Genomic DNA, 25768 nt, shown 5'->3' on the forward strand with positions numbered 1-25768 from the left:
GAATTTCCCTCTTGGGGATAAATAAAGTTGTCTGAACTGAACTGGACTGAACTGAACACGCACGCGCACGCACGCACGCACACAAACACAAATACATACACACACACACACACACACATTGTAAACTTCCTCTAACTCCACCACTTCCTCTTCCTCTCTCTCTCTCCGCTCGGACTTCCTCCTCTTCATCACAAGCTCCGCCCGCACACGCACACACACACACACACACACACACACACACACACACACAACAAACACACGGTCACAGTCAGTCAGAGCGGCAGCGGGTCTGAGTGGAGCTGTGCTGCCGGAGAGGAGGACTGATGACCGGTGAGTGTCTGCTGCTCATCCGCCCGGTGCTCTGCGTGTGTGCGTGTGTGTGTGTGTGCGTGTATGTGTGTGTGTGTGTGTTTCCTCTCTCTATCCAAACTTTCAGCCTGTTATTGATCAGGTTATTGATCAGGGGGGGTTTAATTCCCGTCATCAGCTGATCGATGGCTCCTCCAGCGGATCAATAACCTGATCAGATAGTTAGTTTGTGTGTTTGTGTTGAAGCTGCTGCAGGAAGCTGGAGATGAAGTGCGACCACTCCCAGTGTGTGTGTGTGTGTGTGTGTACGTGTGCGTGTTTCTGTCACTCACTTCTTGTTTCAATGTAAAAGTATTTATCATATTATAAATAACTAGAATAATATCACAGAAATACTACAGGATGTACTACAACAAGGTAGAGGCTATAAAGGGAAATAACATCTGTAATAGTACATGAATATTATAAGATAATATCTATAATAATACTGCAGTATTACTATAAAAATATCATCGGACTACTAACCTATATATGAACTTTAATATTATATATCTATATTATATATAGATATATATATATATATAGTTTATATTTATTTTATATATATATATATATATATCTCAAATATATATATATATATATAATATAGGTAAATGTTAGAATATCACAGAAATACTACATAATTTAATAGAAGAAAGTAGTGGGTATAAAGTGAAATAACATCTGTAATAGTACATGAATATTATAAGCAAATATCTATAATAATACTGCAGTATTACTATAATAATATCATCGGAGTACTAACCTATATATGAACTTTAAACTTCAGGTATATCATAATATAAATATTAATATAAATATAAATATAAATACTACAATGATGTAACAGTGGAGATTATAAAGATAAATATTTTACCAGATAAAGTAATAACATATCTATACTTTAACTATAGAAATATTATTGTAAAAATATAGGCAATGTGTTTAAGTAAATATTACAATATCACAGAAATACTACAGAATATAATAGAAGAAAGTAGTGGGTATAAAGTGAAACTTAAAATGGACATTTAGTGTTATTTCGGCTTTTTATTATTGACTAAATTCAGTGATTAATTTAAAAGTAATGAATTAAAATGAATAATCTTGATTTAGTAGATGAGAGCAGTGAATATAATCATAAATAAACAGAAGTATGGGAATACTACTAGAATATAATTAACTCTAAAATGACCATAGAGATTATCATAGAGCTCATAATAACCATAGGAATATTATAGGAATGTACTGTACTGTGTCTTATTAGGTATGAAGGAAAGAAAAAAAGCATGATGGACTAAAGGAGATGACATCACACGGAGCGTCAGATCTGAATCAGAAACATCAGTCAGGTTCGGACAGTTTCAGGCTTCCCACAACGAAACAGGAAGTCAGAGATTGAGATATATTAGTTAGTTCTGACTCGGTGAATCATTCGTTTGTCAGAAACTGTAAATACACAAGTATGACTCATTTTATATCCAGCGTTCCCTCTGGTTTTAGCCACGCTTTGGTCCGATATTCTCTGGTGTTTTTTTTAGTCCTGGTTTGATTTGATATTCTCTGGTATGTTAGTCCTGGTTTGGTCCAATATTCTCTGGTCTTTTAGCCTTGGTTTGGTCTAATATTCCTTGTCATTTTTTCCCCGGTTTGGTCCCATATTCTGATGTTTTAGTCCTGGTTTGGCCCAATATTCTCTGGTGTTTTAGTCCTGGTTTGGTCCGCTATTTTCTGGTGTTTTAGTCCTGGTTTGGTCCGCTATTTTCTGGTGTTTTAGTCCTGGTTTGGCCTGATATTCTTTGGTGTTTTAGTCCTGGTTTGGTCCGCTATTTTCTGGTCTTTTAGCCCCGGTTTGGTCTAATATTCCTTGTCATTTTTTCCCCGGTTTGGTCCCATATTCTGATGTTTTAGTCCTGGTTTGGCCCAATATTCTCTGGTGTTTTAGTCCTGGTTTGGTCCGCTATTTTCTGGTGTTTTAGTCCTGGTTTGGCCCTATATTCTGATATGTTAGTCCTGGTTTGGCCTGATATTCTTTGGTGTTTTAGTCCTGGTTTGGCCCAATATTCTCTGGTGTTTTAGTCCTGATTTGGTCCGCTATTTTCTGGTGTTTTAGTCCCAGTTTGGTTCGATATTATCTGGTGTTTATCTCTGGTTTGGTCCAATAATGCCTGGTATGCTAGTCCTGGTTTGGCCCGATATTCTCTGGTGTTTAAGGCCTGGTTTGGTTTGATATTCTCTGCTATTTAGTCCAGGTTAGACCCAATATTCTTTGGTGTTTCAGCCCAAGTTTTGTCCAATATTGTCATATGTTTTAGCCTAGGTTTGGTCCAATATTCTTGGCTGTTTTTGTTCTAGTTTGGTCCGATAGTCTCTGGTGTGTTCACCCCGGTTTGATCCAGTATTGTTGGTGGTTTTAGCCCTGGTTTGGTCCCATAATCACCAGAGTTTCAGACCAGAACTATGTTTTTGGTGTCCTTTTACAACAGACACCTGCCAGCGAATAGCAGACCAGGATTTGTGTGGCTCTGGTATAAATGTCTTGAGTGTATTGATATAAACTGCTGGTCAGACTGTCTCAGCAAACTTCTTTTCCTTCACACATGCTACTGCTGGATGAACACAGGGGCGGACAAACCCTTCCTGTTTCGGTTTCAACACAGACCAGTTCCTCTTTGGCCTGTGGCGTCTGACTGTTAGGGTGAGGGGGGGTTAGGAAACGCTGCATGCGTAAGGTAAATGTGGAGGACTTTGCCTCCGTCAGACTCAGCCAAACCTAAATGTCTGTTGTAGACATCCATAGCAGTTTACAGACCCACTTCCTGCTTCAACTTTGACCCACTATTCTTACTGTTATTGTGTAGTTACAGTTTTCCTGTGCTATGAGGGTTGTGTGTCTGACCTGTCCCCCCTTATAACACTCTAATGTTTGGTAGTTAACACTAACCATGCTAGCATGCTAACATGAACTTAGAGTGGGACAACTGTTTAAGCCCTTGTTTGGTCCAGTAGTCTCTGGTGTTTTAGTCCTGGTTTGGCCCAATATTCTTTGGTACTTCTGTCTCGGTTTAGCATAATATTCCTTGGTGTTTTAACCTCAGTTTGGTCCAATATTCTCTGCCGTCTTAGTTTTCAGTGGATCCAATATTCTCTAGTGTGTTAGTCCTGATTTGGTCCAGTAGTCTCCAGTGTTTTAGTTCTGGTTTAGTCCAATATTCTCCAGTGTTGTATCCCCAGTTTGGTCCAATAGTCTCCGGTGTTTTAGTCCTAGTTTGGTCCAGTAGTCTCTGGTGTTTTAGTCCTGGATTGGCCCAATATTGTCTTGAATTTTAGTCCTGGTTTTGTGCAGTAATCTCGGGTGTATTAATCCTGGTTTTGTCCAATATTCTCCAGAGTTTTATCCTCGATTTGGTCCAGTAGTCTCTTGTGATTTAGTCCTGGTTTGGTGCAATATTCTCCAGTGTTTTATCCTTGGTTTGGTCCAGTAGTCTCTGGTGATTTAGTCCTGGTTTGGTCCAGTAGTCTCTGGTGTTTTAGTCCTGGATTGGCCCAATATTCTCTTGAGTTTTAGTCCTGGTTTGGTACAGAAATCTTGGGTGTTTTAGTCCTGGTTTGGTCCAGTAGTCTCTGGTGTTTTAGTCCTGGTTTGGTCCAGTAGTCTCTGGTGTTTTAGTCCTGGTTTGGTCCAGTAGTCTCTGGTGTTTTAGTCCTGGTTTGGCCCAGTAGTCTCTTGATATTCTCCCAGTTTGTATACCTGTGTTTCACTGCCTGTGCATATGAATAGTTTAAAATGTTTCTGTTAACAAGGTCGATAAGGCAAAATTCAGTAAACACTTTATGACTTTATCACAATCACTTTATTTTTTCCTATTTTGTCCACCACCTGGTTGAAGTTGTGTATATGGTATATTACCTAATTCTTTTCCTTAAAGATACCATAACCCACAGTTTGCTGTTATTCATTTTGCAGAGCAGGTGTCTCTCCTCTCAGATGGAGTTTTTCTGATTATTGAAAGACAGAAAAATACCACACAGATGTGAAAATATTCTGTAAACCTCATATCTCCAATTTTAGAGGTTTTCCCAGCAGAGCTTCAGCTGCGGGATGACTCGGTTCCTCTGTGGGTCAGATAAAATAAAAATACAGAAAAAGAACACAGCTGACGAGACGAAACCAAAGCTCTTAGTTCCTGAAACACGGACATATCGAAGGAGACAACTGGCTTCAGTGGCACTGATTACATTTCAGTCTACCTCCCTGAAGAAGACACAGTATTGGACGTTACTCACCATAAATCTTCAAATTGTGGCCAAAGCTTTTATTTCCCTCATCTATAGAGAGGAAATGCTTTTATTAGAGGCCAACCTTTATGTATGTATGTCCGATATTTTCTTGCGTTTTATTCCCCGTTTGGTCCACTATCCTCTGGTCTTTTAGTCCTGGTTTTGCCCAATATTCTCTGGTCTTTCAGCCCTGATTTGGTGCAATATTCTTTGGTATTTTTGTCCTGGTTTGGTCCAATATTCTCTGGTCTTTTAGCCCTGGCTTTGTCCAGTATTCTTTGGCATTTTATCCCCCATTTGGCCCAATATTCTCTGGTCTTTTAGCCCTGGTTTGGTCCAATATTCTTTGGCATTTTATCCCCCGTTTGGTAGAATATTCTCTGGCCTTTTAGCCCTGGTTTGGTCCAATATTCTCTGGTCTTTTAGCCCTGGTTTGGTCCAATATTCTTTGGCATTTTATCCCCCGTTTGGTAGAATATTCTCTGGCCTTTTAGCCCTGGTTTGGTCCAATATTCTCTGGCCTTTTAGCCCTGGTTTGGTCCAATATTCTCTGGTCTTTTAGCCCTGGTTTGGTGCAATATTCTTCGGTATTTTTGCCAAGGTTTGGTCCAATATTCTCTGGTCTTTTAGCCCTGGTTTGGTGCAATATTCTCTAGCATTTTATTCCCCGTTTGGTCCAATATTTTCTGGACTTTTAGCCCTGGTTTGGTCCAATATTCTTTGGCATTTTATCCCCCGTTTGGTCCAATATTCTCTAGCCTTCTATCCCTGGTTTGGTGCAATAGTCGTCGGTATTTTTGCCCTGGTTTGGTCCAATATTCTCTGGTCTTTTAGCCCTGGTTTGGTCCAATATTCTTTGGCATTTTATTCCCCGTTTGGTCCAGTATTTTCTGGTCTTTTATCCCTGGTTAAGTCCAATATTCTCTGGCCTTTTAGCCCTGGTTTGGTCCAATATTCTCTGGCCTTCTATCCCTGGTTTGGTGCAATATTCTCTGGCATTTTAGCCCTGGTTTGGTCCAAAATTTTATATATATATATATATAAAAATGTATATATATATGTATATATCAACAAATAAATAATGATATTGTAGGCTAAGCTACCCAGCAGTGCAGTTAAAATGAGCTCCACCTTTAGCTGCAACATTAAAGTGATGAACACATTAATTCATCTATAATTATAATCCAATAATATATATTATTATTCTGAAATTCGCCCTTCTGCATAATGAGTACTTTTACTTTTGGTACTTTAAGTATATTTTGATGCAGGATTTTTAGTTGCAACAGAGTATTTTCACACTGTGGTATTACTACTTTTATTTAAGTAAAATATCTGAGTACTTCTTTCACCACTGTGAGCTTAAAATAATTGAAAAGGCATTTGGGAAAGTTTATGCAAATGACCTCCGACGCGATGTGAACGACAACCGGCGAGAGCCAATCCCGTTTTGATTGAGTTATTTACTGAAGCGTTGACGCCATTTTTAAATGTTTTTTTTTAGCTCAGCGTCTCGTAGTTTGACATTCAACCAGTCATGATTCATGCAAATGTTCTCTTGCCAGTGACATATAACCTATGCTAATGATTAACTGGCATTAAAACAAAACAGTAAATGTGTGTTGTTTCAGATTCACACCTAAATATCTCTCACACCCACTGAGAGGAAGGTTGCTTTTACACAATGAATGTGTTTCAGGTTACTTCCTCTTTTTCCTCAACGTGTTTTCTTCTTTCTTCCTCTCACAGTTTGACTCTATCAGCTCACTGTTTCCCTTCAGATCGGCTGCTTTCACTGGACACTTAAAGCTTTTTACAGTTGGTCTTTATCTTTGAATGCTGATTTGGCGTCCAAGAAAATAACATCACCAAAGGGCGATGAACTCAAACTGCGTTGTGTCGCGAGCATAGACTGCTCTCTTCTGCCGGGAAACAACGGTTGGTTTAGCTCTATTGTCGTCTTGGTGGAAACAGTATGGATTATATACACTGTTCAGTTCCAGAAACAAGCTGAGATAACAAAAAGGGATTTTTTTTTTCATAAATCGGTAGAAATACAGGAGAATTGTGACCCGGGAGGAAACCGGGAGAAGGCGATGAAAAACGTGAGTCTCTTAGGAGGGTTGGAAAGTACGGATCGATGGTTTTCACTTCAGCACAGTCACAGTTTTATCACAGCAGCATCTAGTAGACGTCAGAGAAACTGCAGCTGAACATTTCAACACCGACTGCTGCTGAGAGACATTGATATATAAAGTGATGTCGTCGTTATACAGTAATTTATTGAGTAACATTAAACTTCTTTCACTTTAAGTAGCTTTTAAAGGAATCAGTGATTATAATTAGGCGGCATGTGTTGAAACCAGAGACACGGACGATCACTCATCACGCCTCTGAGTTCATGCCGTTTTCTTTACTGTTGCTGCTTTATTTCAACATGAAACCACAATGACATGTTTCTACTGAGAGCTTCCCTTTTTTTCCCCAACTACATCTGAGTTACAAAAGGGCGTCGTTACAACACTTGAAACGTTTCTGTCAGTGACTCTGCAGGTTATCAGTGTGTTAATATTAACAGTTAGACATGTGGTTATTAGTGGTGGAAGAAGTACTCAGATCCTTTACTGAAGTAAAAGTAGAAATACCAGAAATACCACAGTCTAAAAATACTCCACTAGAAGTAAAAGTCCTGAATTCAAAGTACAGAAGTTTTATCAGCAAAATCTACTAAAAGTAAAAGTACTCATTATGCAAAATGTCTCCTTTCACAGTATTATTACAGAATATTATATGATTCTGTTTTTATCAGTGACACATACATGTAAGAGCATACTTTGTATACTAATAGGTAGTGCTGGGTAGTACTGGGTAGTACTGGGTAGTACTGGGTGGTACTAGGTAGTACTGGGTGGTATTGGGTAGTACTGGGTAGTACTAGGTAGTTTCTGCTCCTCCTCATGGCTCTGTTTTCAGGCTTTAAAAAATCTAGCCCGTGATGGGAGACTTTGGCCAATCACAGAGAGGGATGCACCGATACCACTTTTTTTCAGACCGAGTACAAGTACGTACATGCCGATACCGAGTACCGATACGAGTACTTCTCTGTGCCAAAAGAGCCTCGTTAACAGCCAGCTGGAGGGTGTGAGCGACACACGGCAGGCTGGGGAGTCCCGCATACGAGGCGGTGCGCCGCCACCGGCTCTAGGTCGGCTTGGAAAGGCTCGGGGCGAAGGTGGCTCGCGGCCGCAGCTTTACAGCGCTCCCCGCTCGGACCTCGCCACACTGGGGACAAAGGGCTCGCTGCGCCCTCTCTCCCCGCCAGGGAGGGATGGGCCTCCCTGCCCCCAGTGCGACTGTCGACCGGGGCGGAGAACGACTACGAGTACAAGAGCACAGTATCGGACCCGATACCCGATACGGGTCTGATACTGTCCTCATGTACTCGTACTCGCAAAAAACGGCTCCGATACCACTTTACGGCAGCGTGACGTTAACCTCCCGTCAGCATCTTTCGTGTCCTATCGGGACGGTGGTGCGCCCGACCCGCTGGGCCGGGATCCCACCTCAGCCGGCATGCGCACGACCCTCACTTTCATTGCGCCGCGGGGTTTTGCTTGCACCCTCTGACTCACGCGTGCGTTAGACTCCTTGGTCCGTGTTTCAAGACGGGTCGGGTGGGTTGCAGACATCACCGCAGACCTCTGGCGTCTTTTACGTGGGCCGAGCCCCGCCCTGGCGGCACGACACACCTTCTCTGAAAAAAAGGTATCGGTGCATCCTTACTTATTTTAGAACAACAACGGTTAGTTTAATAGTTTCTAGTGAGTTTCTAGAGGCGGCGAGTCGTGTTGGATGCCCCCTGATTTGCATAAAGTAGCCGAGACCTCAACTTTATGCAAATGAGGAGCACTGTACCGTCTAAAGGAGGTGTGAAGGAGAGAAGAGTCGGCAGGAGAGAGTGAAACGCTGTGAGATCAGAGGTTAAAGCTTCCAGCAGGAGTGAGATCAGCCGACCTCCGCCCAGAGACAGAGAGGGGAGGGTGGGGTCAGCGTCCCCAGAGTCTGGGCTGAGCCACTTTCTCTATCCAGACATCTGGAGAGAACGACACTACACACTCACTACGTTATTGTTCAGCTCACAATCCACCAGAATCATGTTCATCTGATCACATACTGAAATCATTCCTTCACAAACACTGAAACTCACACTGTGACTGTGAAACAGACTTTTACTGACACAGAAACACACCGACAGAGAGAGACACTTAAATCTGCAACTCAACTCTCTGTCTTGTTCTTAGTTTGAGATTTATTATTATTATGGCCCGAGCACCGACAGCGTTGGGCCAGCGAAGGCCATATTGAAACTGTAGGAATTATTCTTTTTCTCTCAAATGAATCGCCTTTTTGACGACCTTAACATGCTCAAAAAGTTGTTAAACTTGGCACACTTATCAGATGCGGTGAAACATTTTATATTTTAAGGGTCTCGGGCTCGGGTGTTGCAAAATGACTCGCTAGCGCCCCCTAGAACATTGGAAAAATTGAGCCCCTCGCTCCGGTTTCACCTACATGTATGAAATTTGGCAGACAGATGTAACATGTGGAGACGCACAAAAAAGCCTCTTGGACGTACGCCCAAAACTCAACAGGAAGTCAGCCATTTTTAATTTAATATGCGATTTTCGCCCATTTTTAGCGTTTTATAGGGCATTTACTTTAATGAATTCCTCCTACAGATTTAATCAGATTGACTTGAAATTTGGTCAGGACCATCTTAAGACCTTGAGGATGAAAAGTTATTAAAATGGTGAGTTTTCACTGAATGAACTGACCGTGGCGTGGCGGCCATTTTGAGCCATTCGCCATGAAACAGGAAGTTGTTGTAACTCAACTGTACATAGTCCGATCTGCCCAAAATGTCTCAGGTATGATGGTGGTCCAGTCCTGAGATCATGTCCATGCAAGAATATACTCATAGCCCTGGCCCAACACGTTAGCCACGCCCCTTCATAACTCATGAAGCGTGTGTCGTAGAGTCTTGTGGCAGGCGTCATATCACTCAGCAGAGTTCCGGTTTCATTGTGCCTGGCAGCGTCAGTCGGCGTCCCGCCAGCACTAAGACACAGTGTTTGTTGTCAACATGTGTGTGTGACTTTAACACATTCAGTCAGAGTCACGCTGGTATTCAAATCTGTGTGTGTATGTGTGTGTGTGTGTGTGTGTGTGTGTGTGGGTGTGGGTGTGTGTGTGCAGGATAACATCTCTGTTTTGTTTGGAGACCGTTTCCTTCTTCAGAGATCATTTCCATAAACACAAATACTGACGGAGGACGAACTCTGTCCTCCTCTCTGTCCTCCTCTCTGCAGCAGGACGATGGACGTCACGTGTTTCTGAACTAACCCTGTTAACCAAAGGAAACTGAAGCGAGCCGGAGAGGGAAGAGTTAACCAGTCAGACTCACTGAAGGTAAACTCACACAGACAACTGTCTACGTATTAATGGTACTATAAATGGTAACAGAACGGTCAGTTTCTCCCAGCAGACGTTCACGGTGTTGCATTCACTTGTTCACATGAAAAGAAACTTGTTGTGTGTTGCAGGTTGCTGAAGGGTCAGAGGTCAGAGGTCAGAGGTCATCATGCAGAGTATAAAGTGTGTGGTCGTGGGTGACGGTGCCGTGGGGAAGACCTGCCTCCTCATTTCCTACACGACCGGAGCGTTCCCCAAAGAGTACATCCCCACCGTGTTCGACAACTACAGTAGCCAGGTGTGTGTCTGTCTGTCTGTCTGCAGCTCGCCATCATTATCCGTTATCCATTCATCTGGCCTCCATTTTCTTGACTAATCGTCATAAAATGGTGAAAAATCACAAGTTTTCAAAGTCACAGTTTCCTAAAGTTCAAGTTGACGTCTTCAAATGTCTCGTTTTGTCTGAACAAACTGTTAAAAACCCCCAAAAGATTCAGTTTAACTGTCATTTAAAACATAGAAAAGCAGCAAATCATCACAATTTAGCAGCTTGAACTAACGAATGTTTGATGTTTTTGTTTGTAAAATTAAATTGCATCTAAAGACTGTTTGTACTATTGATTAATACGTTAATATTGGGAGAACAGAAATCTGTTTATTAGTGTTTGTTGTTATGAACCAAACAGCATGTTTTTACCATGATAGTTACACCGATACACAGATCCCTGACTGTGTGTGTGTGTGTGTGTGTGTGTGTGGTGTGTACCTGTGTGTGTGCGTGGTGCGTTCAGATAACGGTGGACAACAGGACCATCAGTCTGAACCTGTGGGACACGGCGGGTCAGGAGGAGTACGACCGGCTGAGGACGTTGTCCTACCCGCAGACCAACGTCTTCATCATCTGCTTCTCCATCTCGAGCCCCGCCTCCTACGAGAACGTCAAACACAAGTGGCATCCAGAGGTCAGAGGTCACAACACCTACCGCACTGATTAAAGAAGCAGAAGTGAATTGAAACAAGTGCAAACAAATGTAAAGCAATCAGACATTTGAATGACTTCTGAGGAGTGTTTGTAACGTTGCGTTCAGACTGCGAAACGCAGAAACGCAAAAGCAGAAAAATATGTGATACGTTTTTTTGTTTGATTATCCATTTCAAGATGAAATAAAGCAGCGATGATCGAGTCCTCGCACCTTTGCGTATGTCGTTGTTACTTGCGAGACGCCGGTCGAAGCAGCCCTACATTTCCGTGACCATCGCACACTGAACGCACAAGTTAGACGTTATTTCCTGCGTTGATTGAGTGGCACAGGAAATGAGGGATTGCAAAATGTTCACCACTTCCTGTGTCCACTATGTGGCGCTAAACATGCATTATGTTGCTCATTATCAAGTGTAGACCATACAATGTAAATTTCATGTTTGTCACATATCGCTGACTTCCTGTTGCCAGTAGGTGGCGCTATGACTATGAGTCAGTATTGCCATGTAGATGTCCTCAGGCCTGTACTATTATGAAGTAGGTCAAGTTTGGAGCAGATTGGACCAAGTACAGTCGAGTTACAACAGTTTGTCGTTTAATGGCGAATCATGTAAATTCTCCACCACGCCGCGTCAACGCCGTTTTATATATAATCCTCAGATTTGAACAACTTTTCACCACAAAGGTCTTTAGATTGTACCGACCAAATCTGAAGTTGATCGGGTTAAATCTGTAGGAGTTCGTTAAAGTACAGAGCCTGGAAATGGTAAAAAAAACGATTATCTAAATATCAAAATGGCCGACTTCCTGTCGGATTTACGGTATACCTCCAAGAGACTTTTTTTTACATCTCCACATGTTACGTATACCTGCCAAATTTCATCCGTGTAGGTGAAACGCGTTACCGGAGCTACTCTCAGTAAGAAGACGAAGCAGTTTCTAGCCGTTCTTTCATCATATAACTTGATTATCATCATCAGGTGTCTCATCACTGTCCCGGCACTCCCATCCTCCTGGTCGGCACAAAGAGCGACCTCCGGAACGACGCCGAGACTCAGAGGAAGCTGAAGGAGCAGAACCAGGCGCCCGTCACCCACCAGCAGGGCGCCGCCCTCGCCCGCCAGATCCACGCCGTGCGCTACCTGGAGTGTTCGGCCCTCAACCAGGACGGCATAAAGGACGTGTTCGCTGAGTCCGTAAGGGCGTACCTCAACCCGCAGCCAACCGTCACCAAGAGGGCCTGCGTCCTGCTGTAAGGACCGAGCCTTCGACCGAGCCTTCGACCGCCACAGCCCCGGGAACACCGACGGGTTTCAGTGGCGCTCATTACTGCCTGAGAGACTGTTTGGAAAATCTATGATAAAAATGTGTTTTTTTTATGTTTGCTTAGAGTTTTATCTTTGAAAAGATAGTTTTGGGCTTTTATTTTTTAAATTACGGGGGAAGTTACGGGGCTTATGGGCCTTTCACACAGAACACGGTTTGCACTCGCCAACACATCACGGTGCGCCGAACCCAAATTAGTTTTAACTTTGACCACAACGCATCGACTCACCGATGTATCGCGTTTTTATTTGTACAATTTTGAAATAGATGTTTTAATAACAGAATCAATATATCTGCTTCATCTGAGTCTATGTGGAGGTAGAAGGAAGTTAACGCTTTTATTGTGGTAGTTTGAGTAACGTGACGTCATATCCGTTCCGTATCCGTCAACCAAAACAAACGTTGGAGGGTCAGCGTGGATACGACCTGCACCCTCACATGTTAAATCCAGCGTGGTAAACACTACACATCCAGTAAAGGATGGAAACACTTTGGGTTTCACACATTGACAGGAAAAGCAGAGCTAGACAGAGCAGAGCTAAAGCTGCATGCTAACTTCTAAAAAAGGACAAAATATGTCCGAAAATAAGTCAGAACAAAGGCTGAAAAAAGTCAGAAAAAGGCCGAAATATGTCTGAAAATGTTTTAAAAAAGGCTGAAATATGGCCGATAAAAGGCCGAAAAAAATGCCAAAGTATGTCCGAAATATGGCCCAAAAAATGTCCCAAAAGAAGGCCAAAATATGTCCGAAAATAAGTCAGAACAAAGGCTGAAAAAGTCAGAAAAAAAAATCAGAAAAAAAGCCAAAATATGTCTGAAAATAAAAAAAAGGCTTAAATATATCCAAAAAAGGCAGAAAAATGCCAAAGTATGTCAGAAAAAAGGCCCCAAAATGTCCCAAAAAGGCCGAAATATGTCCGGAAAAAGGCCGAAAATGTTAGCAGGAAATGTAATCGCATGGCGGTAACGTGGCGGTCGAGCCGTCACTCTTGTCTCCGTGGTCAAATGGGCCGACGCTACGACTGTAGAGCACCCAGATACTGACATTAATGTTCTCTGCATTGAAACGGCCCCGATGGAGCTGACCATGGATGTATAAAGAGAACGGAGCTGACGGGAGAGCTAGAGACCACCTTGGAGAAGTTAGAGGAAGTAGACACGTGGGATTACGCCCGCTTTTCAAAATAAGGTGTTAACAAAGGGAACTGTATATACTAAATACATCTATGGAAATCAGACTGATGGATTATATTCACCAGAAGTATAAAACATTATAAATTAAAAAGAAAATCCCACTAATCTGTGAGGGAAATGTCTTTATTCTTTGATTTTTGGGTTGCTGGATAATCAATAATTCCTGACAATGATCCTGATATATTTGACTTCAGGACATCTCTGACTACATACATGCTGGAAATCAATCATTTTTACTGGATTCATTTAGAGATTTTCCAAAGTAAAAGTCCCTAGAAGTGGATGATTCAACTTGTTCACATGGTCTAGTGTTACAAAAGTTAATATAAATCATAATAAATCGTAATATTGAATCACAATACATATCGGATCGGCACAACACTGGGTTTCAGAGCACAGTGGTGCCGTTGCCTCGTTCTGTGTGAAAGGCCTTTTAGTTTGAGTTTGGGGGGGGACCATTAATTTAAAGCATTTCTAATGCTGTAATGAACTATAGCCTTTAAGAGATAATTAAAATCAAATGAAACTCCAATGTCCTGTCATCTGTTGTTTTAAGTGTCGATAACTTCGCCTGTAACGTGGTCGGTCTAGAGATGGGCATGATGACTGCTTTCATGACGAAACAACCTGAAGAAACAGTCCAAACAGGGCTGTCAACGTTAACGCCATGATAACGCGTTAACGCCATGATAACAAGTTAACGCCATGATAACAAGTTAACGCCATGATAACAAGTTAACGCCATGATAACGCGTTAACGCCATGATAACAAGTTAACGCCATGATAACAAGTTAACGCCATGATAACAAGTTAACGCCATGATAACGCGTTAACGCCATGATAACAAGTTAACGCCATGATAACGCGTTAACGCCATGATAACGCGACTTTTAACGTCACTAATTTCTTTAACGCATTAACGCAACTTGTGATTTCGAAGGTTGTAGCGGCTCAGTTTTAAAGCTAGAGTGAAGATACTGTTATATAAAACTAGTAAACCTGATGAATCCATCGGTACCAACCAGTGTTTACTATCATTGTCTGTTGGTTTGTTGGTTTGTCTTTTGGTCTTTTGGTCTGTTGGTTTGTCTGTTGGTTTGTTGGTTTGTCTGTTGTCTGTAGTTTTGTTCTTTAGTTGTTTTAGTAGTAGTATTTGTAGTAGTTGTAGTATTTGAGGCAGTAGTTGTAGTAGTAGTATTTGAGGCAGTAGTTGAAGTTGTAGTAGTAGTATTTGTAGTAGTAGTTGTATTTGTTCTGTGAAGGAGTTTCGTTGTTTAATGAGTGAGTTTAATGAATGACCTGCAGACCAACTACTTCCCCAAACGATGAAAGGACTCTTGTGGAGTCAGATCAAATAATCAAATCACAAACACACCTGAGGCTGCGTTCATAAAGCATCTCCTCCTCCTACAGTACACGGCACTGAGAGTTATTTATATATACTTATTTATTATTATTATTATATATTAATAACGGATTATCAGAACAGTTGTAGATTAATTTCCTCTCTATTGAGAACTTCTTTTAATTATTATTTTACTTTATTTATATTATTACTTATTTAATTTCTAATCGATGTTTTTTAATTCCACCTTTTCTGCTCCACTTGGAGTTTTGTGTAAGTACATTTACTCAAGTACTGTACTTAAGTACAAATTCAAGGTACTTGTGTTATACTTGAGTATTTCCATTATTAGTATGAGTATTATCTCAGAGGTCAATATTGCATTTTTTACTCCACTACATTTCCTGTTTACTTTAATAAGAACATTTAGCGGATGCAAGCTTTTACTGACGAAGGAAGGTTTTGACTTTTACTTGTGGTGGAGTATTTTCACAGTGTAGTATTAGTACTTTTACTTAAGTAAACGCTTGAAGTACTTTCACTAAATTTTACTGCACAATGAATACTTTTACTTTAAGTATTTCCCAGTGTTCCCAGTGTTTACTGTAACAGAGTATTTCTACAGTGAGATAGTAATACTTTTACTGTAACAGTGTAGTATACGTAGTAGAACCCTGCCTGACGTCAGCAGGTAGACAGTAAGGTATTATTAAGGACTCACTCTGTGCCGGACAGCAGCTCAGTGTTTGCTGTTTGTGTTTCCAGTGAAACTGATTTGACAGTGAAATGAGACATCACGCAGCAGAACAACGAGAACTTCCGTTTACTTTAACTACATTTTACTGCACAATGAATACTTCTACTTTAACAACATATAGCTGATAATACTTACATACTTTTGCTTCAGTGAGGTTTTGAATCCCAGACGTTTGCTTGTAGTGGAGTATTTTCACAGAGTGGTATTAGTACTTTCACTACAGTAAAGGTTCTGAATACAGCGACACACAGAGAGTTAGATCTAGTAGTAGTATTTCAGTGAAAGACAGGAAGGTAAAAAGGCTGTCTAAATGTATTTCATGTGTTTTTTTATTATGAAATAAACATGTAAACAGACATCAGCAGCAGCCAGGTGTTATAACCTGTTGATATGAAGAGCTGTAGAATATCCACTGACTCTGGAAGTGCTTGATGTGGTTCTGGTGAACACCGGAGGAGTCCGACACGTCCTGAAAGGCCTCCGAACAAGATGAACTCTTTGGGTTCAGGTAGCAACGTGACATTTATTGTTTGTTGTTTACAAACTGTCTGTTTTCAGCTCCACTTCTGATAAAACTTTAACAAGTTGTGCTTAAAGACGCGTCGTCAACAAACATGTTTTGTCATAGTTGATGAAATTGTCTCTAGGTATGTCAGAAAATGAAAGTCACAACTTCCTAAAGTTCAAGTTGACGTCTTCAAATGTCTCGTTTTGTCTGAACACACTCAAAAAGATTCAGTTTACTGTCATTTAAAATATAAAAAAGCAGAGAATCATCATAATTTAGCAGCTTGAACTAACGAATGTTTGGTATTTTTGCTTGACTGTTTCCACTTTTGATTAATACGTTAATATTGGGAGAACATCTGGTAGAAATCTGTTTGTTAGATTCTGATATTCAGCACGTTGTTACTGCGGCTGTTGTGGTCTGGCAACATTTATTCATCTTTTAAAAGTTGTTTTGTAGACGGACGTGTCGTACTGTTGCTGAAGTTCCTGCTGCTCATGACCAGTTTTAAGTAGGGATGCACCGATGACAGTATCGGGTATCGGGTTCGATACTGTGCTCATGTACTCGTACTCGCAAAACGGCTCCGATACAACGGCACCGCGGGGCCGGGATCCCACCTCAGCCGGCGCGCACCGGCCCTCACTTTCATTGCGCGTTAGACTCCTTGGTCCGTGTTTCAAGACGGGTCGGGTGGCTTGCCGACATCGCCGCAGACCCCTGGCGCCTTTTACGTGGGCCGAGCCCCGCCCTGGGGGCACAATGCGGTTGAGGCGCACTGAGGACAGTCCGCCCCGGTCGAGAGTCGCACCGGGAGCAGGGGACCCCGTCCCTCCCCGGCAAGGAGAGAGGGCGCAGCGAGCACTTTGTCCACGGCCCCGGGAAGCACCTTCGCCCCGAGCCTTTCCAAGCCGACCTAGAGCCGGTGGTGGCGCACCGCCTCGTATGCGGGACTCCCCAGCCTGCCGTGTGTCGCTCACACCCTCCAGCTGGCTGTTAACGAGGGTCTTTAGGCACAGAGAAGTACTCGTATCGGTACTCAGTATCGGCGAGTACCCAAATGGAAGTACTTGTACTCGGTCTGATAAAAAGTGGCATCGGTGCATCCCTAGTTTTAAGAACACAGGTGGCGTTGGAATGATAAAAATCTCAACTGCAGCGCTGACATCATCAGTATCAGTTCATTCAGATAAATAAAGTTCCTTTCACCTTTTCTTAACAAAAGAAGTCCACAGGTGAGATCGCTGGCCGCTCTCAGTATCGCTTGTCTTCAGGCGGAGTGCCCACGATGACCTCTGTGCTCCCAAAGTCGAAGGCGGCGGTCATGTGGAAGGCCATGTTGGAGAAGACCACCAGGTATTCAAAGAAGGCGAACAGCGTGTAGACTGGAGGAGAACAGAGAGAGAACACAGAGTGAACCGACTGACCACGATCAGCCTGGAAACAACCGGCGCGGCCCGCTGACGCTCACCTCCTGTCTCACAGTACTTGTTGTGGCGTGTGAAGAAGTAGGCGGCGGCCAGACAGCAGCTGATGTTAAACAGGAAGAGACGCACCTTCCAGCGATATGATGTCATTTCCTGAAGAGAGAGAATGTATTTGATTTATAGATAAATGGAATAAAAGAAAGAGAAGTACGAACGGACGGTTATTGTGATCACGACAATCAGGGTTCTTAGAATCATTATCGATAATTAATAAACAATGTAGAGCTGAAACTAACGATTATCAATCATTGAGAACATTATTCACATGTTAGCCAATTATTTTCACGATCAATCAATCAATCAATCGCTTCATTGTTCCGTCCATAAAATGTCAGAAAACAAATGAAACCAAATGTCTTGTTTTGTCCAACCCGCAGCCAAAAACACTCTGCTTAAAATAATAAAGACATATAATATATATACCACGCTGTATTATAAATATATAATATTTTAATATATATATATATATATATATATACACCACGCTGTATTATAAATATATAAAATGTATATACCACTGTATTATAAATGTATTATATATATATATATATAATACATTTATATATAATATTTATATACCACGCTGTATTCAAAATATATTATATATATATATATTATAAATATATATTTATAATATATATATATATAATAAATATATTTATATATATTATAAATATATATAAATATAAATATATATATAAATATAAAAATATATATATATATTTATATATTTATATATATATATATATACCAGGCTGAATTATAAATATAATACACCACGCTTTATTATAACACTCACTCATCTCATCTCTCACTCTCTATGTGAATATTTATACGCATGTGTTTTGTTTGTTTAATATATCACTATCACTATTTTACTTGAATATTGAAGTACATTTATACTTATCTTATTTTCTTTTTAATTACTTTTGTTTCATGTTTTATATAAAATAAATCTCTACATATATACAGTATGTACACACACAAAAAAGATTCATAAATACGCTCATAAATCAGAGAAAAAGAGATGTTTCTTGTAACTGCAGAAGTCGCCTGAGAATCTTCCTGTTTTTAGGTTTTCTTCAGTATCACAGTAAACCAGTGATGGTAGTCTGTACATTTACCGTGTTGAAAGCCTGAGGACAAACAGACAACTCACTCAATGTTAAGATGCATAAAGCCTTTAAATAACCCGAGTGAAGACGTAAGATAGCAGAGGGTTCAAAGGGTTAAACAATCCCAGGTTCTCCAGGACGTTTGGGAACCCTGACAGTATTAAATATTAAAACAAGAGGCGGTTCCCTTTGCATCAGCTGGCCGCGGTTTCCTGGAAGCTCAGCAGCAGTCACATGATGTGAGCGACCATGAAGAGCCGAGTTAAAGTGTTGCAATCGCTGAGCGACACATGAAACAGGGAAGCACCAAAAATAACGCTCAGACACAAGTTAAATTTATTCGTCCACTTCCTGCTGGACTGGGAGAACCCACGCTGCAGTTTAACGTCTGATGCTGAGAACGTCCAGCCGGCAGGTTCCCGCTCCGTTCGTCGCTTTAATGACGTTGATATAATAAAACAACATCTGGACTTCCCTTTTCTATTTATTTAAAACAATAATACATCAGTGTGTGGCTGTATGCGGGAAAGAGACTGCACTAATGATTCATGACACACACATCGTCAAGGACCCCAAAAACCTCCTCAAGGACCTCATGAGCTTCCTATAACACTCTCTGAACCTCTTCAAGTACCACAAGCACCTCCTAAAATACCCATTAAACCTCCTCAAGAACCCTTCAATTAACCAAAAAACACTAAAACAAACGTCCTAAAACCACCACAAGGATCCAACACCTCCTCAAGAACTCCTCGGTCACTTCAATCTCCTCAAGGACCTTCCCAACGTTTCCTAAATCATCCTTACTGAACACTCGGGCCTACATGAAGACACCAACTTCAAGCCCTCCTGGAACTATTTCAAGCACCACTAACACTCTTCTGGGTCCGCTAGAACCTCAACAAGAACCCAAAACACCTCCGCAAGTACCACTGAACCTCTTCAAGGCTCTCTTAAACCACCACAAGGACCCAGAGAACATACTCAAAGATCCTAAAATCCCCTTCAAGGACCACTAAAGCCCCCCTGGATCTCCCGAAGGAAACCCTAGAATCTCTTCAAGGATCCCAAAAACCCTTTCAAAACCTCCTTTAACATTTCTAGAACCACTACAATGACTCCAAAACCTCCCCAAGGACCAATAAAACCCCTCTACAAGCACTCCTTGAACCACCAGAAAAGGATCCCTAAATCCTCCTCAAGAACCCCTGAAGCAACTTTGATATTATTATGGACCCCTGATGTCCTCAAGCACTCTTCAAGGATCACTACAGTCACCAGAGTCTGAATGAATCTGGATTGAAAGAGACCTGCTCTGTGCTCATGAAGTGGATTTTTAGCTCTGCGGCGCCCTCTGCAGGTGAAAACTCAGCACTGCTGACGGTTGATGTGGTATTTAATCTGTGTTTTTGTTACGACTAAATCATATAGAGATATTTGCTGTGTTGAAAGCCTGAGGACAAACAGACAACTCACTCAATGTCAAAATGCATAAAACTGTTATTTTTATGTCCTTGAACAAACAACTCCTTCTAGAAACACCAGATTGCAACATGCTGAGCGAACACAGTGCAGAAGTTGCTTGAGAATCATCACGTTTTGAAGTTTTCTTCAGTATCAAAGTACTGCAGTGATCGTTATCTGTACATCCTTCCTGCAGACAGGAAGTGCTGATAGATCATTCGGCCTCTGCTCTGTGCTCCAGAAGTGGATGGAAGAATAATAAAATAGCTGTCATCATTATGGATATTCAATAACTACAAGATATCCCACACAGCTATGGAGCGTCCTGATGATTCAACTAAAGGTGTGGACACACATCAGGACTGTATCTTTGAATCTGATTTGAGTCTGCAGCAGTCTGGGTCAGCGAGCAGATCAAATCATATATGTGAGTTATGAGTCTGCTGCCGGATGTTCTCACAAAGATTTTTACTAGGGATACACCGATACCACTTTTTATCAGACCGAGTACAAGTACTTCCTACTACCGAGTACCGATACGAGTACTTCTCTGTGCCTAAAGACCCTCGTTAACAGCCAGCTGGAGGGTGTGAGCGACACACGGCAGGCTGGGGAGTCCCGCATACGAGGCGGTGCGCCGCCACCGGCTCTAGGTCGGCTTGGAAAGGCTCGGGGCGAAGGTGCTTCCCAGGGCCGTGGACAAAGCGTCACCCGGGGCGGGGCTCGGCCCACGTAAAAGGCGCCAGGGGTCTGCGGCGATGTCGGCAACCCGCCCGACCCGTCTTGAAACACGGACCAAGGAGTCTAACGCACGCGCGAGTCAGAGGGTGCAAGCAAAACCCCGTGGTGCAATGAAAGTGACACATCTGGAGGTCAGAGGTCAAGGGACCCTGCTAAAAATGGCCATGCCAGTTTTTCCTCGCCAAAATTTAGCATAATTTCGTGGAGTTATTTAACCTCCCTCACTACAAGCTAGTATGACCTGGTTGGTACCGATGGATTCATCAGGTTTTGTAGTTTCATATGATACCAGGATCTTCCCTCTAGCTTTATAACTGAGTCCGCTACAAGCTAAAAAACCATGAATTGTGTTAAAGAAATTAGTGGCGTTAAAACTAATTAGTGTTATTATCGCGTTAACTCTGACAGCCCTGATAGTTTTATAACGCTTCATGAGTTAATTATACAAACAACAGGGTCGACTACAGAGACAGTTTGTTTACCTCTGGGTTCACATAGTGTCTCCTGATCACCTGCCACAGTCTGCATGTAATGAACATGTGCAGCAGCGAGCTCCCGATGAACACGATGAAACCGTGTTTATGAACATCTGCGGACAACAAACAGGTTATTAAAACACAACTTTCTAAAGCCGCGTTCATACAAACATGGCGACTGTGATGTTTTAAACCCCTGACCGGGGGTCAGCTGGTTCTCTGGCAGGCGGTTGTACTCACTGTAGGTTTCGGTGGACGACACGTACGTGAGCAGCAGCAGCCCGGTGTTTTCGGCGACGCTGCAGAGGAGAGCCAGCCCGCTCAGCAGCAGCTCCGGCAGCCTGTTGGCGAAGCGGCGGCGGTAGAAGCTGAAGTAGGTGGCGGTTACCAGGTAGCGCGCCGCCGAGTGCAGGCCGATGCAGCCGCGCCAGATGTAGCGCTCAGGCATGCGGCTGATGGCGGAGCTGATGGACGGGAGGTAGTTGGACACCTGGTTGGTGAGGACACACAGGTGATTATGTCAACAGAGTTTTACTACTCATAGTGATAATTTAATGGTTTTTATACTGTCAAAGGAAGTTATTAATCTGCTGCCAACGAAGCTTGATTGTGTCGAGTCAGATGAGTGAGAGGACTCCTCTATATGTCTGAATGGTCTGTTCATGCATGGGCGCCAGAAGTAGTAGTAGTAGTAGTAGTAGTAGTAGTAGTAGTAGTAGTAGTAGTAGTAGTAGTAGTAGTAGTAGTGGCACTACTTCACGGCCCTGCCACACTTTTTATTTAAGGTCACTGTATCATCGCCGTATCCCCACAAATACCCCTATAATGCAACACGGTGGAGTGAACACAGTTTAAACCTCTACTGGAATATCAGATGAACATAATCCCAGTTTAAACCTCTAGTCTAGGGTTAACACTACTGGAATATCAGATGAACATAATCCCAGTTTAAACCTCTAGTCTAGGGTTAGCACTACTGGAATATCAGATGAACATAATCCCAGTTTAAACCTCTAGTCTAGGGTTAGCACTACTGGAATATCAGATGAACATAATCCCAGTTTAAACCTCTAGTCTTGGATTAACACTACTGGAATATCAGATGAACATAATCCCAGTTTAAACCTCTAATCTAGGGTTAGCACTACTGGAATATCAGATGAACATAATCCCAGTTTAAACCTATAATCTATAGTTAGCACTACTGGAATATCAGATGAACATAATCCCAGTTTAAACCTCTAGTCTAGAGTTAGCACTACTGGAATATCCGATGAACATAATCCCAGTTTAAACCTCTAGTCTAGAGTTAACACTACTGGAATATCCGATGAACATAATCCCAGTTTAAGCCTCTTTAAACCACTGATAGACTGCAGAGGGACTAAGTCTATATTTAGAGTCCAGTTGTGGTTCACTAATGATTTCCCCGTCGGTATTCTTGGTACCACGTGACGCCGTACCTTGCAGTGTGTGTACGTTGCGTCCTCAAAGTGGTACATGAGTGAGATGAAGAGGCAGGCGATGAGGCCGGTCAGAGGGAGCAGCACCGTCCCCACGATGAAGCTGTTGAAAGGGAGCCGGACGAGGGGACGGTCCCGGTCCCGGTCCAGGCTGCCGTACGGCCCCTGGAGCATCCTGGACAAACACAACAACGGATGAAACTCTTAAACCGGATCACATCTACACGATTCATTCAAACATTAAATTCGTCACCAACTACTTTTGATGAATTAATCAGTTTGAGCAATTTCTTTTAAGGAAAAATAAAGTGTAAATTCTCTGATTCCAGTTAATGAAATGTGAATATGTTCTGGTTTCTTTCCTCCTCTATGACACTAAACTGAATATCTTTGAGTTGTGGACAAAACGAGACATTAGAGGACGTCATCCTGGTCTTTAGGAAACACTGATCCACAATTATTACACTCAAGAAAATAATAACAAATAACAAACTTTAAGCTCTAAGTATGTGAGTATTATCAGCTACATGTAGTTAAAGTAGTTCAAATAAAAGTATCCATTGTGTAGTAAAATGTTGTTAAAAGAAGTTAAAGTAAAAATATTCATTTTGCAGTAAAGAAAGTATTGATAGGTCAGTACAGTGCAGTTTAAATACTTAAAGTACAAGTATTGATAGTACAGTGTACTTCAAGTACTTCAAGTAAAAGAACTGGTAGTGCAGTACAGTGTAGTTTAAATACAGTGTAGTTAAAGTACTTAGAGTAAAAGTATCATGTGTTTGTAGAACCTCGTATCTCTGATGTTTTCAGCTTAGTGAAGATGTATTTTGATCCATTTAAAGAGTTGATTTAGCTTCAGGAGGAGGAAGAGGAGGATTTACTCAACACATGAAGGAACTCTTCATCCTTCAGTTCATCACAAACATTCAACATCAAATACTCACATGAAGTACAAGTTACCTGGAGTACCTGAACTTCCACCACTGGCCCATGTTACCTGTTACCTGTCCAGGTGATACAGTCAGTATGTTACCTGTCCAGGTGATGCAGTCAGTATGTTACCTGTCCAGGTGATGCAGTCAGTATGTTACCTGTCCAGGTGATGCAGTCAGTGTGTTACCTGTCCAGGTGATGCAGTCAGTGTGTTACCTGTCCAGATGATGCAGTCAGTATGTTACCTGTCCAGGTGATGCAGTCAGTATGTTACCTGTCCAGGTGATGCAGTCAGTATGTTACCTGTCCAGGTGATGCAGTCAGTAGGCTAACAGTTAGCTTCAGATGTGTCAGGTTACAGACAGTAAACACTGAAACACTCACCTTCACACCTCTACAGCTCTGCAGGCTGCTGAGACCAGCTGCTCCTCTTCATCAGCTGCTCCTCTTCATCAGCATCTACCAACCTGCAGCCCAGCTCATGACCCTGTTAGCTCCATGCTAAGCTCAGTTAGCTCAGTTAGCTTCAGTAGTCCTCTCCTAAAGTTCTCTGTGACGTCCTGCAGTCGGCTTTCAGGGGAAATGCGGTGTTAAATGTGTAAACCAGTTTCTTATCCACTCGTGTCAGTTCTCTGAAGCAGCTGTGATCAGTTAAATGTCTCTAACAGACTTTATCTTCTGTTGTTGTTCTGTTAGTTTCACGTGTCTCTGCCGGAAGTCAACCGGAAGGCTAGCGCCGACAGGGACAGCCACTTCCGGCCACAACATCCTTCAGAATAAGAGTCAATTCAATTAAATGTATGCTTTATTGATCATGACTGTCAGGTGAACCATATTGCCAAATACTCAATTCAATAAAAAAGAAAAAAAAGAACAAAATAAAAACAAAAACATATATATATAATTATTTAATACTTTGTGTTTAAATAAATAATTAAAAATAGTAATTAAATAAAATAAAATAATACACATATACATATTACCTTTATGTTAAGGCAAAGGCTATGGCAGCAGTGGGCACTTGCTTATTTGCATTTAACATGTGACATTTAATAGGAGTGTGTGTATTAAATTAAATAAGGATTAATGAATTTTGCAAAGTCTCAAAAAATGAATTTATACTTATTTTATAATAATGTGTATATATTTTTTTCTGTGTTTTTTTCTATTTCAAAGGTTTTTCACCTAATGACTAATGACTAATGACTATTCCAAAATGAACTGAACTTTGAACTCAACCTACAAAACAAAGGAGGGAAAAAGGAAAAGCTGTTTATCATTGAGTGGATTCCAGTTAAAAATCTTCGAGTGGATGTTTCAATCTCTCTATTTGGGATACTGCACACATTTAAACAATAACTTGACAATACATATATACAATTCATTAAGCAAATAACAATATATATATATTTAAAAAGAACATGCATTTAAATGGAATAAAGCAATAAAGAAGTAATTAATGTTTGTTGTGTAAATAAAACAAACAAATAAAAAAAATTAATAACAATACATCGCGATATCAAAGGATAAATGTAAAAAAGCAACAAAAAACCTATGAAGTAGAGGAGTAAATAAAAGGCAGAGTGTGAGTTACATCTATTATGTGTTGTTGTGGTTGTCTCTTAGGCTGTGACATGCACTGACATATCCAGAGTCTCTCCTTATGAATACGCCTCTTCTTTCTTTTCTTTATTATTTATTCTGTATTTTTGAGATATTACTCACTTTTAACAATCCCAGTTTTTCGGGCAGATGAAATTTACACAATTAATTTGATTAATATCTTAGCAAAATATTACTTACATAAAATAGCTTAACAGGCTACCCTCCTTTTATACTTTTAAAGATATGGATATTAAAATATATTTGACTTTG

General features: G+C 41.4%; 2 protein-coding genes across 4 annotated transcripts; one reads left to right on the plus strand and one right to left on the minus strand.

Moving 5' to 3' along the window:
• Nucleotides 1-195: 195 nt before the first annotated feature.
• On the plus strand, nt 196-12785 carry rhogb (ras homolog family member Gb). Of its 3 annotated transcripts, none has more exons than XM_037748283.1 (5): nt 196-330; nt 9999-10098; nt 10233-10399; nt 10893-11063; nt 12064-12785. In XM_037748283.1, exons 3-5 carry the CDS (start codon nt 10271-10273, stop codon nt 12337-12339), a joined length of 576 nt encoding a protein of 191 aa, XP_037604211.1. In that variant the 5' UTR covers nt 196-330; nt 9999-10098; nt 10233-10270; the 3' UTR covers nt 12340-12785. The 3 variants fall into 3 exon arrangements, with proteins under 3 accessions (XP_037604211.1, XP_037604212.1, XP_037604213.1); XM_037748284.1 differs by lacking the exon at nt 196-330 and adding an exon at nt 6382-6567; XM_037748285.1 differs by lacking the exon at nt 196-330 and adding an exon at nt 6697-6734.
• Nucleotides 12786-17203: 4418 nt separating this feature from the next.
• Nucleotides 17204-24686, minus strand: pgap2 (post-GPI attachment to proteins 2). The gene is made up of 6 exons (XM_037748282.1): nt 24278-24686; nt 22961-23135; nt 21738-21987; nt 21504-21610; nt 17686-17794; nt 17204-17599 (listed from the first exon to the last, which is right to left on the minus strand). The coding sequence occupies exons 2-6, from the start codon at nt 23132-23134 to the stop codon at nt 17469-17471; spliced, it is 771 nt and encodes a 256-aa protein (XP_037604210.1). The 5' UTR covers nt 23135; nt 24278-24686; the 3' UTR covers nt 17204-17468.
• Nucleotides 24687-25768: the final 1082 nt, after the last annotated feature.

Source organism: Sebastes umbrosus, chromosome 17 (genome assembly GCF_015220745.1).
Source record: "Sebastes umbrosus isolate fSebUmb1 chromosome 17, fSebUmb1.pri, whole genome shotgun sequence".
In the NCBI taxonomy this organism is placed as follows: domain Eukaryota; kingdom Metazoa; phylum Chordata; class Actinopteri; order Perciformes; family Sebastidae; genus Sebastes; species Sebastes umbrosus.

Excerpts from the sequence above, each read along its gene's own strand:
- rhogb (XM_037748283.1), top strand. The coding sequence starts at position 10,271 with ATGCAGAGTATAAAGTGTGTGGTCGTGGGTGACGGTGCCGTGGGGAAG. Across the intron at positions 10,400-10,892 it reads TCGACAACTACAGTAGCCAG|ATAACGGTGGACAACAGGAC; the intron begins GTGTGTGTCTGT and ends TGGTGCGTTCAG. Across the intron at positions 11,064-12,063 it reads AACACAAGTGGCATCCAGAG|GTGTCTCATCACTGTCCCGG; the intron begins GTCAGAGGTCAC and ends TATCATCATCAG.
- pgap2 (XM_037748282.1), bottom strand. The coding sequence starts at position 23,134 with ATGCTCCAGGGGCCGTACGGCAGCCTGGACCGGGACCGGGACCGTCCC. Across the intron at positions 21,988-22,960 it reads CAACGTACACACACTGCAAG|GTGTCCAACTACCTCCCGTC; the intron begins GTACGGCGTCAC and ends CTCACCAACCAG. Across the intron at positions 17,600-17,685 it reads CAAGTACTGTGAGACAGGAG|TCTACACGCTGTTCGCCTTC; the intron begins GTGAGCGTCAGC and ends GTTCTCCTCCAG.